Source organism: Sinohyriopsis cumingii, chromosome 17 (assembly GCF_028554795.1).
Source record: "Sinohyriopsis cumingii isolate HCF-2022 chromosome 17, ASM2855479v2, whole genome shotgun sequence".
Classification (NCBI taxonomy): Eukaryota; Metazoa; Mollusca; class Bivalvia; order Unionida; family Unionidae; genus Sinohyriopsis; species Sinohyriopsis cumingii.
The window spans coordinates 535,081-549,301 of NC_142977.1; the positions used below are offsets into that span (position 1 = coordinate 535,081).

A 14,221-nucleotide genomic window follows, 5' to 3' on the forward strand; every position below is an offset into this window, starting at 1 on the left:
TTCTTCTTGTGACCGTCCTCTTTCTTTGGTGGGGGTTGGTATTTTTGCACGTAACATTGGTGTTCCAAGTCCACGATGTGGTGACAAATGTGACATTTTTTCTTTCCTGAACATACGTGTGCCTTGGTATTATTGATACGTATGACTTGTTCACACGTAGGGCACAATCTCAGGAGTTGACAAGCACATTTCTTCTGTGAACCTTGCGTTTTCAGATGTTGTTGGTAACAGGTAGGGCTGACAAACGTACGCAGACAAGTTGAACAAGGCACTGGTTCTTCGCTCAGACAGGGTGAAGAGGCCAAACATCCTGAGCATTTCGATCCACAATGCTTGTGTTGCTCTCGATTATTATAACCATGGTCACATTTCTCACAGTAATAACCGTATCCCAGGTATTCCGGTGATACTGGTAATGGTATCGAAATGGTCATCGTGATGATAAACGTGAATGTATTTTCCGTCCTTAAAATCTTGCCCTCGAAACAACAAAGACCCGCGCACTTCTTGAGGGTACACTTTCAAGGTGTATCGTGGAGCTAGGGCATCTTGCAATTTTTGCATCTCAGGAATGCCACAGGGTGTGTCTTTGGACAGGCCAGCTTTTCGTAACAGGAGTTCTGCTTCACTTCGTTGTTTGGCTCGGTCCGATTGTCGAATGTTCTCCCAGTCTCTTTTCCATTCTACCGTGTCGTTCTTGTTGGCATAGGTTCGTCCCACCACGATGGCACGGGCTAAACACATCTGGTCATGAGGATTGTGAATTTGGACAAGGCTACGCTTAATGCTGCGAAGGTCATTCACCAATAACATCTTTTTGCGTCCGGTCCCTTGAGGAGGAGAGACGTGGGTCATGTCCAATGTGGCTTTTCCATCGGTGATGTCAAACTGGTCATTAGATTGTTGCACGTGTTGAATCTTGTCCATGACTTTGGAAGCGGTCAATTCTGCAGGGGTGCTAAACTCGATCCAAACAGGGGATTTCAAACCGTCGTGTTGTATGGAAAGTCTCAAGCGATCGTCTTCTTTGGCTTGACATTGTCGCTTGAGTGCAGTGAGCAGAGAATCCCACACTCCGGTGATGAACCCTTCTGCTTTCTCTAACGGTACTTCGGACTTGAAATCTTTAAACTTCACCGTGTATTTGTAAGCCGTGGTTCTAAATTTTCTAGAGGAGCGCTTTTCCGTCTCTCGAATGGAATAGTATTTTTCAGGGTTGACTAAGGGTGGTGAACTTGGTTTAGAGGGTTCTGATTCTGGTTCACTCATGTCCTCTTCAAAATCACTGGCATGAATTTGTGCCAAGATTTCAGCCCTGGTACGAGGCGATAGATCACGTTTCTGCCTCTTACTTTCTTTTTCTTCTTCTTTCTTCTCGAATGAATTAGATCGTTTCATCTTGAAAGCAAAAAGTCAAATGACTCAAGTTCAAACACCATGAGCTACTTTATAGTCATAGCAGACCAGCGTATATAAAAGGGTGTGTGTCTTATCCTTTCACTATTCATTTCACTCTCAAGCCGAGCACAACGATGGAAGAGACTAACCAGATGGAACGTTTCGTCAGAGCTTTGCGAGGGGTCATTAGAAAATTCTCTTCAGACCAGCCTACGGACTACTCTCCTTCCTTTAGAGATAAAAGTCAAGATACTTGCTATATCTGCCAGAAGAAAGGGCATTGGTCTTCAGAGTGTCCAGACCGTCAAAAAAGAACACAAACAGGGACTAAAAAAGACAAAAGTCAAGATACCTGTTATTATTGTAAAGAAAAAGGACATTGGTCTCCAGATTGCCCAAAAAAGAAACAAGAGGAGTCAGAAGAAAAGAAGGATTCTTCAGAAGAAGGGAGGGATTCTTCAGAAGAAGAGAGGGATTCTTCAGAGGAAGAAGAAGAGGAAGAAAAAAGACAATTCTATTTACAAGAGGCAAAGAAACAGGAGAAGAAGAAAAGAAGAAGGGAAGAAAATGAGGAAAAGACGGTGAAGAAATTCAAAAAACAGAGAGACTAAACAAGGAGAAAGAAGAAGTCAATGAACTTTTTATTAAAGTGTTGTGATGTGAATTGTGAATTGGATTGTAAAAAATGGATAAAAGAATAAATGAATGATATAAGGTAAGAGTCTTTTAGTTCTGATTTTAAAATAAGAACGTACACTCACGCACTCATACACAGACACGTACTATAAGGGTAAAATGGGTGGGGTTTTTTTTTGAGTTATTGGCAAATTGAAATTGTATTTCTTTTCGAGAAATGTGGGTGGCCCTGAAAAGGGCCTTTTTCTCTTTATGATGTAGGGGTGAGTTTAAGCAATCAACTTTAACTGCCTTATGCCTTTGCCACGGTCAAGGCCTACTTCTGGACTGCGTAATGTTGATGATGATAATGATTGGGTTGAAATCACTAAGGGTGGTACGGTAGGCTTAGTCACAGGGTTGACGTGTTTAGCTCGGGAAGATCGTATTCTCTTCGGTCGTGATAAAGAAGTCTGATACATTTGTTTCAGACTTCTTAACTCCGCTAAAATGTCCAACAGTACCGTGACCGTTTGATTTTCACCCTCTTGTTTCTTTGCTGCTACTTCTTCTTACTGTTGTTGCTGTTGTTTTTTTCTTACCTCTTCTTCTTGTTGCTGTTGCTGTAGGAGAAAAGCCTGTTCCGCTTCCTTTTGTCGTTGTATAAATTTCTCCAATTCTTCTTTCTGTCTCTGTCTAAAATTCTCCACTTGCGGTAATGAAGAAGGTAACGAAGGTTCCGGAACAAATTCTTGCGAGGAGAGAAAATCCACAAAATCCCAATGTACCTCTTCTGAAAGTAAGTCCGGGTTCCCTTGGGCGGTCTCCCCTGCTGGTGCACCCCATTGGATCGTTTTCTGAGTTTCCGTCATGTTGAATCACTGTCGCATAGATTGACTGCACACAAACGCTAGCGAATCTATATAGACTACGTGACGTCACAGACTGCTCTCTTCGGATTGGATGCGGGCTGACTGAATTCTGTAACGCGTGTTCGGATTGGTGAATGAACTCAATCCGTTTCAATCCTTTCTGTCCCTATAAATAAGCGCAGTTCACTGCATTGATTCACCTATTGTCGGAGCCTCAACATGTGGACAGACGTTGAATCTTCAACCCTTGTGTCAACAATGATGTTCAGGACGGACATGCTCATGTATGTCCGATCCAAGTGGACCGTTGTCCACAGGACCACCAGCAGTTTGTGGATAAGAAGAGTCTACATAGAGAGACAAGGTTGCCTCAAGAGGACTCTGATGTATGGCCCTGCTGTAAGACGAAGTTTGAGGACAAGAAGATGTCGCAAATGCCCTTTATGTTAAGGGCATATTAACATAAACCAAAGGCCCTTTTCAGGGCCAGCCATATTTCTCGAAAAGAGATAGTCTTTCCATTGCCTACCCCTTTTTTATTTTATTTTTTTTTATTTTTTTAAAAAAAAATAGAGACCCTCCCTGTTTCAATTTTACATAGACCCTATACAGTCCCAAGGGTTTTTTGGCCATGTTAAATTTACATAGACCCTATACAGTCCCATAGGTTTTTGGCCATGTTAATTCCCATAGACCCTATATTGTCCCACGATTTTTCTCCATGTTAAATTTACATAGACCCTATATTGTCCCAAGGGTGTTTTTAATGATAAATCCCATCGACCCTATAAGATCCCCCTTCACTACTTGTTTCATTGATCCGTTTTGCTCCGTAAATACGAGTAATATTTACCGTCCAGTTAACAGAGGCGACAGCCATGAAAACGTTATCAACTCAACATGGTGTCTTTCTTTTTATTATCATTGTTGCAATAAATTTGACATAAAGAACTGTACAAATCAATATAAGGAGTACAGACTGACCGACTACAAGCCATCCTTTTTATTAACCTCTCAGACCCAACTTCTTTATGTTCGAATATAGTGTTTATTTATTTACGATTTCGAAAAAACATGGTGTAGGATGGTCTGCCTGGATGATATGTTATATTATATAGCTGTCAGGCGCGTAGGAACGACAAAGAAAGTGGTTGCTTATATTCAATGCAAACACTGGTCGTGCAATCATGGATTGATTTTTCTCATATCAAGGTTGCTTTTTTTTGCAATAGTAACAAACCAATAAAATAATTGGTTTGAAATGCAATATTTTTTCTTGTCAAAATTTTCGTACGCAGTTGCGTATCTGCGTATAGGGTGCTTAGCGCCTGGACGCGTACCATGAAAAAGATAGTACGGCGGTATACCGCAATTATATTAACGACCAACAATTCAAGGTTCTTGGGTAGGGGCCTGTTACCACATTTGTGTTCAGTTTCCATATGCAAACAATTGGATAAAAAAATCTCTTGCTCTGATTTATAGTGAACATACTCCATACTATATCCATGTTATTATTTGATAAAAAATAAATACTAATTATCTCAAGATAAAAAAGAACTTAGCTTATTTTAGTCCCCGAAAACTAAATGGACAGTACCTTTGAGTAGATGAATTTGTTATGTGTGTAAGATAATTGTTGTACAAGCTGCAATCCAAAAGCTGTAACTAAAGTGGGATAATTAAGCTTACACTATACCTGTAACAAAAGTTGGATAAATAAGCTTGAACTATAGCTGTAAATAAAGTGAGATAATTAAGCTTACATTATAGCTGTAACTACAGTGGGATAATTAAGCTTACACTATAGCTGTAATTAAAGTGAGATAATTAATCTTACTCAAAAGCTGTAACTAAAGTGGGATAATTAAGATTACACTATAGCTGTAACTAACGTTGGATAAATAAGCTTGAACTATAGATGTAACTAAAGTGAGATAATTTAGCTTTCACTATAGCTGTAATTAAAGTGAGATAATTAAGCTTACTATATAGCTGTAACTAAAGTGAGATAATTAAGCTTACACTATAAATGTAATTAAAGCGAGATAATTAAGTTTACACTATAGCTGTATTTAAAGTGGGATAATTAAGCTTACACTAGAGCTGTAACTAAAGTTGGATAATTAAGCTTACACTATAGCTGTAACTAAAGTGGGATAATTAAGCTTAAACTATAGTTATAATCAAAGTGAGATAATTAAACTTATACTATAGCTGTACTTAAAGTGTGATAATTAAGCTTACTCTATAGCCGTAACTAAAGTGGGATAATTAAGCTTACACAATAGCTGTAATTAAAGTGAGATAATTAAGCTTACACTATAGCTGTAACTAAAGTTGGATAATTAAGCTTACTCCATAGTTGTAACTAAAGTCGGATAAATAAGCTTACACTACAGATGCAATTAAAGTCGGATAATTAAGCTTACATTATAGATGCAATTAAAGTGGGATAATTAAGCTTACACTATAGCTGTAATTAAAGTCGGATAATTAGGCTTACGCTATAGCTATAACTAAACTGGGTAATTAACCTTACACTATAGCTGTAAATAAAGTGGGATAATTAAGCTTACACTATAGCTGTGACTAAAGTGGGATAATTAAGCTTACACTATAGCTTTAACTAAAGTCGAATAATTAAGCTTACAATATAGCTGTAACTAAAGTGGGATAATTAGGCTTACACTATAGCTGTAATTAAAGTGGGATAAATAAGCTTGCACTATAGCTGTAACTAAAGTTGGATAATTAGGCTTACAATATAGCTGTAACAAAGGTGGGTTAATTAAGCTTACACTATAGCTGTAATTAAAGTGGGATAAATAAGCTTACACTATAGCTTCTATGAAAGTGAGTTAATTAAGCTTACAATATAGCTGTTATTAAAGTGAGTTAATTAAGCTTACACTATAGCTGTAATTAAAGTGGGATAAATAAGCTTACACTATAGCTGCAATTAAAGTGGGATAATTAAGTTTACATTATAGCTGTAACTAAAGTGAGTTAATTAAGCTTACACTATAGCGGTAACTAAAGTTGGATAATTAGGCTTACAATATAGCTGTAAGTAAAGTGGGCTAATTAAGCATACACTATAGCTGTCATTAAAGTGGGATAAATAAGCTTACACTATAGCTTCTATTAAAGTGAGTTAATTAAGCTTACAATATAGCTGTTATTAAAGTGAGTTAATTAAGCTTACACTATAGCTGTAACTAAAGTGAATTAATTATGCTCACACTATAAATGTAATTAAAGTGAGTTAATTAAGCTTACACTATAACTGTAACTAAAGTCGGATAATTAAGCTTACACTATAGCTGTAACTAAAGTCGGATAATTAAGCTTACACTATAGCTGTAACGAAAGTCGGATAATTAAGCTTACACTAATATTGTGAAAGATACTGTGCTGACATTAGAGAGATAGCCTATTTATAAAAAATGGAAATGTTGATACTGAAGTATGCAGTTTTTCTGGCTACAGTATTGATATTCTAGGCGGGGAAACTTTGAGTGAGAGAGACTTTAAACTTAAAACACTTACGCAGCAACCGAGAAAATATTTTGTAGACATGAGAAATTACATACAGATGAGACTGAAAACGTCTGACCATCTTAGGATGTTTTGGCAGTCTTACAACGGAATACACATAATTTACACATTTAAATACGCAGTCTTACAACGGAATACACATACTTTACACATTCAAATACGCAGTCTTACAACGGAATACACATAATTTACACATTTAAATACGCAGTCTTACAACGGAATACACATACTTTACACATTCAAATACGCAGTCTTACAACGGAATGCACATACTTTACACATTCAAATACGCAGTCTTACAACGGAATACACATAATTTACACATTTAAATACGCAGTCTTACAACGGAATACACATACTTTACACATTCAAATACGCAGTCTTACAACGGAATACACATACTTTACACATTCAAATACGCAGTCTTACAACGGAATGCACATACTTTACACATTCAAATACGCAGTCTTACAACGGAATACACATAATTTATACATTTAAATACGCAGTCTTAAAACGGAATACACATACTTTACACATTCAAATTCGCTCTTAAATATAAAAAACGTGGCAAGTGTTGTTTTCCTTTTATTTTGTTCTGTTTTCTTTAATCCAATTTTTTTTTCTGAAAGTTTGATTTGGCACGAAAGTATTTCACAACATTCCAATTTGTTAATCCGTTGGCACGTGACGCCTGTCAAACATGTGATTAAAGAATGACGAATATAGTTATATTTGTAATATTTAATATAAATTTGTAACAGAAGTAACCATTTTGTAAAAAAAAAATATATAAATTTTTAACTATTCTAAATTCTCCCATGAATTATGAAAACACACTGCTAATGTCATTAGAGTCGTATAAAATTTTATAGGTATTTCCGCACATTTATTTAAGGAAAGTACCGACGTACCGGTACAGTGTAAACGTACCGTGGAATGTACCAGTGGAGAAAAAAAAAATACCTTGGTGAACCGGTATAATAGTAAAAGCGCACACATTTACTATATGACTTTAAAAGCTTAATTCTTACTAAATGGCAGAAGAACGAGCTCATATGGTTTCATATATTTCCATAATACCATTAACGCAGTTAATATCCCAAACTATTTATTTAGATCGAGATGTTTTGATTTAACTCTTATTGGACATTGAAAATAAAGAACAACTTCGATAGTACACATTCAAAAATCATCACGCTTTTACATAGAATATAATTAAAAACGGTTTCCTATTAGTCCGTATGTTCTCACCCCTACCCTTTATCCTAATATATTACACGTATTTCTTCCTGCTATTAATGCGTATATGACGTTTTATCAACATCTGAAGCAAATGTAATTGTAAATAAATGAATTTAGTATTTTAGAACTTCTGACCACATCCCAAGGACCACAGGTGAGAGCTGAAAATTGTGCCCCTACCCCATTTTTGTACATGGTTGTCATATTAACACATAACACCTATTCTTATAAAGTGAAGTTCGTACGAACAGACAGACTGACACACGCATTCTATCACACATTAACCGCAGAGCTTAAACCGCTCCTGTGGTCTAGCGGTTAGAGTGTCCGCCTCGGATGTGGGAGGTCGTGCGTTTGAACCCCAGCCGAGTCATACCAAAGACTTATAAAAATGGTACTAACAGGTGCCTCGCTTGGCGCTCAGCATTAAGGTGTTAGTGTTAAGACTGTTCGGCCTGGTGTCAGGATAATGTGACTGGGTGGGGCATCATGCTACATGTCTGCGGCATTATGCCCCAGTGCTAGCCATCACTATAAACTGCCACACTGTAGACATCGTAACAATATACCTGAAATACTGTTAAAGCTTAGTTAAAAATCCAAAACACACACACACACACACACACACACACACACTCCAAAGAGAATTAGTGATAATATATATATATATATATATATATATATATATATATATATATATATATATATATATATATATTTTAATCATTTAAGTAGTCATTGAAATCATTTTGTTTGCATGTAATTCAAATAAACAGACATCATGTCAAGAAAATAAACATTAAAAAATATTAGTAATTTACTGATAAATAAACCGAACTAGTCTCTTTCCGAATGATTTTATTTTTTTTACAAGGAAAGTTGTCAATGTGAATAGTCCTGTTACACTAATGATAGTTACATGTATACTATATTTATCCAACATATGGTAAATATGTCTATCGCAACTGCGATTGATCATAAATATCTTCAAAGGAAAATTAACAAGGTAAAATCATCATCTTTAACTCCAAACACGCTACGCTTGAACCATGTTAGCCAAGAATTTCAATTTAATGTTTTAAGTATATTTCTCTTAGGAAAATTACCCCTCGCTAGCTTAAACTCTATTTTGTCTACACCATTAGCATAAAAGGAATTAGATAAGAATTGTATATTGGAGAATAAATCTTGCATATATACTTTTATCTAAATCTTCAACTAAGAGTGCAGTAAATAATACAATATATGGGTAGAGAATTGGTGTACTTAGCTACAAACACGAAATTAAATTATAGTCCGGTCAAATACTAGTAAGCTTGTTTTCGCACCAGTTCTTCTCAATGCAGATGTTTAATTATCGATGATATTTCAACTCTAGTACATTATTCAATGAATAGAGATCGCTGAATCAGACATGGAAATGATGTAATTTTTTAAAGAAAAAAAAAGAACAAATAATATTTAAGGTAAACTATACGCTATATAATAAATTCAGTTTTTTTCCTCACTACTGCTAACACCACTGCTGCTGCTGCTGCTACTACTACTACTACTACTAATAATAATAATAATAATAATAATAATAATAATAATAATAATAAATTTTGTATTCATAGTCTGTTGGGATAGATTTATAGAAAAGGAGAAAGTTCAGGATCATAAGCAAAATTCAACAAGGTGACAATGTACAAGTGTACCCTAAAATCTCTGATTTGTGTTGCTTCTTTCACAGTCCGAATGCTGCGTTGATCAAAAGTCCGATTGCTGTGTTGATCAAATGTCCGAGTGTTGTGTTGATCTAAGGTCAGAGTGTTGTGTTGATCTAAGGTCAGAGTGTTGTGTTGATCTAAGGTCAGAGTGTTGTGTTGATCTAAGATCAGAGTGTTGTGTTGATCTAAGGTCCGATTGCTTTGTTGACCAGGTAGTGTTATGGTATCGCTATTTAGTTCATATTTCATCATATCTTATCTTTCTTGACACGGAGGTTCCATCTTATAAGAAACTTCCAGCATTTTCAATAATGTTACTTTGGGTGACTTTTTTTTTAAAGTAAGCGTCTGTACAAAAAAATGTTTGGGGAAATAAGGTCCCCATTCAAAGTGAATGTATGCTATACCAGAAACATACCGTGTGTATTCATTTTTATGTTAAGTCTAAATACAAAAACATCACATTTAATGCGCCGACAGAGCTGGGTTTACTCATTTAGTTAGAAGTAATCAGTATAACGAACAAATACCCTGGTCTACGTTCGGCAAATCAGGGTCTATGCTGTTTTCAGTTGAACTCGACTTACAGGCTAGTATATACGGTACTTTACATAATGCGTCCAATTTTAAGTCAATGAAAATAAAGGTTTAAAATGGTGTATTCTTGAAAATAGATATGAATATATGTTCAAAAATCTAATTGACGAGTATTCATTATATTTAATAGAAGTCAAGCACGAGTCTAATAGAATTTTCTTCTAATTAACAGATGTAATTGTACTAAAGTATAATTGGGGCCCCGAGTGGCCGAGTGGTCTAAAGCGCTCACCGTTCCGGATCACTGCCATCTTACCTATGTCTGCGTGGGTTCTAGTCCAAGACTCGGCTTGGGTACGTGGGAAAGCCTGCCAGTGGCTTCTCGTGGGTCGGTGGTTCTTCCCTGGGTTTTCCAGGGTTCTTCCTCCACCAGATATACTGGCCGCCATGTATAGCCTATCTTGTGCTGAAAAATGGCGTTAAACCTTAGAACAACAACAACTAAAGTATAATTAAGATTGTAGCGTTACTTCATGCACAAGCAGTTTAAATGTCTTCATCTCTTTAATTTAATCGTTTAAATGAATTTATTGGAATATAAATTGTAAACATGTTATCGGCTATTTTCTTTCTAACTTACATTTGAAGTCCAGGAAGAGAAAATGCCCAAGCAGAGGTAGCATACAAATGAGAGATACACACACAAAGTGGTGCCATGCTGCACCCATCAATCGTAAACCAAGCAAGGAAATTAAACGTTATTTTAAAAGGGTCATTTTATTACAACCAGCATGATAACCAGCGAAATTGTTTTTCTTTTCTTCATAAAAGCACTGTACATAGTCTAAATCAGTATGATTCCTGTATGCATATCCTTTTGATATATGACTCCTGTATAGTAACTTTTATGGCATATAAGTCTTGGATATTAATTTTCATGGCATATGACTCCTGTATAACAATCTTTATCACACTTGACTCGTGTACACTAATCTTAATGATATAGGACTCCTGATCATAATCCGTATGACATAACTCCTGTCTACCAATCCGTATGATATGTGACTCCTGTATACTAAATCTTTATGACATATGACTCCTGTATGTTTATCCTTATCACACATGACTCCTGTATACTAAATCTTTATGACATATGACTCCTGTATGCAAATTTTTATGACACATGACCCCTGTATACAAATCTTTATGACATATGACTCATGTATACAAATCTTTATTACATATGACTCCTGTATACTAATCTTTGTGACACGTGACTTCTGTATACAAATCTTTGTGACACGTGACTCATGTATATAAATCTTTGTGACAATATGAATCCTGTATAACAATCTCTAGGACATACGACTCATGTATAACAATCTCTATTACATATGACTCCTGTATACTAATCTTTATACCACGTGACTCCTGTATACAAATCTTTGTGATATATGACGCCTGTATACAAATCTTTATGACATATGACTCATGTATACTAATCTTTGTGACACGTGACTCCTGTATACTACCACGTGACTTATGTATACAAATCTTTATGACATATGACTCCTGTATACAAATATTTATGACATATGACTCATGTGTACTAATCTTTGTGACACGTGACTTCTGTATACTAATCGTTATGACACGTGACTCCTGTATACAAATCTTTACGACGTATGACGCCTGTATACAAATCTTTATTACATATGATGCCTGTATACAAATCTTTATGACATATGACGCCTGTATACAAATCTTTATTACATATGACGCCTGTATTACAGTCTTTATGACACATGACTCCTATATCAAAATCTTTATGATATAGGACTCCTGTATAATAATCATGATAAAGGACTCCTGTACAATAATCATTATGCTAAAGGACTCCTGTACAATAATCTTTATGATAAAGGACTCCTGTACAATAATCATTATGATAAAGGACTCCTGTATGCAAATCTTTATTACATATGAAGCCTGTATAACAATCTTTATGACACATGACTCCTATATAACAAATCTTTATGATATAGAACTCCTGTACAATAATCTTTATGATAAAGGACTCGTGTGTACTAAGTTTTTCTGACGTGACTCCTCTAAGGAATGTGTCGATCAGTTTTCACGAATAAATACGCCATATTTGGGAAAATTAAATATACTCAATATCGAATCATATCTCAAAAGCAAAACAGCTCGCTTAATTCGAGAACATTTTTATAGTCGCTAATATTTGTGTGGTTTACAAGGTTTACCTTTCAGAACATTCCACCATTCATTCCACGATACGTGCCAAATTCGACATTCTAGAAACTAGCTCAGAAATATTGTGTACAGTAACTATATGTATTTGAATTTTACATAGAAATATAAACTTTAATTCTGATGAAATGTATGAATTTTTTATGAAACTGAAAGTATTATGGACGAAAACTCTGAACATAAATTATGTCTAAAACTCGAATTTGATTAATACATTAAAGGTAAGTTTTGTGTCCACGGGGAAGAAAACTGTCTTTACAAGCAAGGATCTATTGATTTGTACGAAGCAACACTCTATTAAGAGCCATTTAAATGCGTTAGAGTAAGGCTTGTTATCTTTTTTTATTGACTTATTGATCGACATACCAGTTTAAAAAGTAGAGGCGTGCCAAATGTCAAAAACCGTTGCTTAAATCGGAGAACTCGGTATATGTTAGGTGTGTGTGGGTGTTTGTGTGATTTTGGATTTTTAGCGCAGCTTTAACAATTTTTCAGTCATACCGATACGATGTCTGCGGTTTGAAAGTATATGGTGATGTCTAACACTGGGGCATCACGCCGTAGACATGTAGTATGATGTCCCACCTAGTTGCATTATCCTGACACCAGGCCGACTATACCAAACACTAACTTTTTAATGCAGCTGGAAATACCATGTTTAGAGGTCTTTGCCTAGGCTGGGGTTCGAACCTGCGACCTCCCGCATCTGAGGTGGACGATCTAACCACTAGGCCACCGGATGGGTGACCTGTTTGGTGATATATATATATATATATAGTCTTTTATGTGTTAAACACGCACTGCCCCATCACTGTACATATATTGATTAGAGCCATTAATTTCAGTACCATTGTATGTCTGGATGATCTGAAACCATGAATTTCTTTACGACCAGATAATGGAAAACGATTTCAAACTTTCTCTAAATAGAATGAAAGCGTGATGACAAAGTTTCAACCGAACCCTCAGAGATAAGGTTTTATAGTTGTTTATTACAAATATATTCTGCCGTGTTCTGTTTATCTTCAGGGCTTATTCCACTGTTGTTTAACGCATGAGCACGTTCATTATGACTGCTACAATATGTTCGCTTTGAAGTGGGAATTTTAAAGTGCTAATCTGCAATGCAAATTTGACAAGCTGCGGATGAATTTTAACGACGTGATGTCATGCTAGCTACAAAAGTTTAAATAAATAGGTAACAAACATGTTAACGTAACTTTGCAGTTAATATGTTTGTACATGTATCAAGAGCAATAACAGTTTAGTGGAATCATTTTGCCTGATTTATTTTTCAGATTGTCTAAAAGACATTGTTCGGAACTGTGGAACCGTGAACTTCGAAAGAGATGACATTATTATTCGTCAAGGAGACCGAGGAGATTGGTATACATATATATCAGGCTAGATTAGTAATCAATTGACATTTTGGAAATACAACTTTTGTTTTATTGTCATTTTCTTCCTTCCGTTCATCTTTATCATAATATAAAACCTTATCTAAAAGAATCTAAATATTATATCCTATCAGAACAATTTTTTTTTGTCATGTCTGACTACTGTTTTGGCTGCATGATAAAATTAGTTTGTTAATTCTCTCTCTCTCTCTCTCTCTCTCTCTCTCTCTCACACACACACACACACACACACACACATTATACCCTGCTGATAACTGCGTCATACAGCTGATGCTTTTGTGGCTATAAATAGCATCAACCACCATCTTTTGCAAAACGTAAAACAAAATTGTATATATATATATATATATATATATATATATATATATATATATATATATATACATATTACCCATTATGCACATGCCGATGTACAGCTTCCAAAGAATTATTGATGTTCAGGGAAAATATTCCAATTTAGCAGTTATGGGACTTGAGTCACTGTTGTGCTAATGACGTCATCGGTATGCATATTCAGTAGACACTTGCATTTGCTATTGCCTAGGCTTGGAAATGTTTCACTAGAAACTTATTAGCAAGTCCCGTTTTCATA

General features: G+C 35.6%; 1 protein-coding gene across 1 annotated transcript in view; it reads left to right on the forward strand.

Moving 5' to 3' along the window:
• LOC149777628 (uncharacterized) overlaps nt 1-14,221 on the forward strand; it is a 68,962-nt gene that overhangs the window by 40,603 nt on the left and 14,138 nt on the right. Inside the window, exon 2 of the mRNA XM_089938685.1 lies at nt 13,510-13,597. Within this exon, the coding sequence (XP_089794811.1) occupies nt 13,510-13,597 (88 nt within the window). The remainder of the gene's footprint in view (nt 1-13,509; nt 13,598-14,221) is intronic.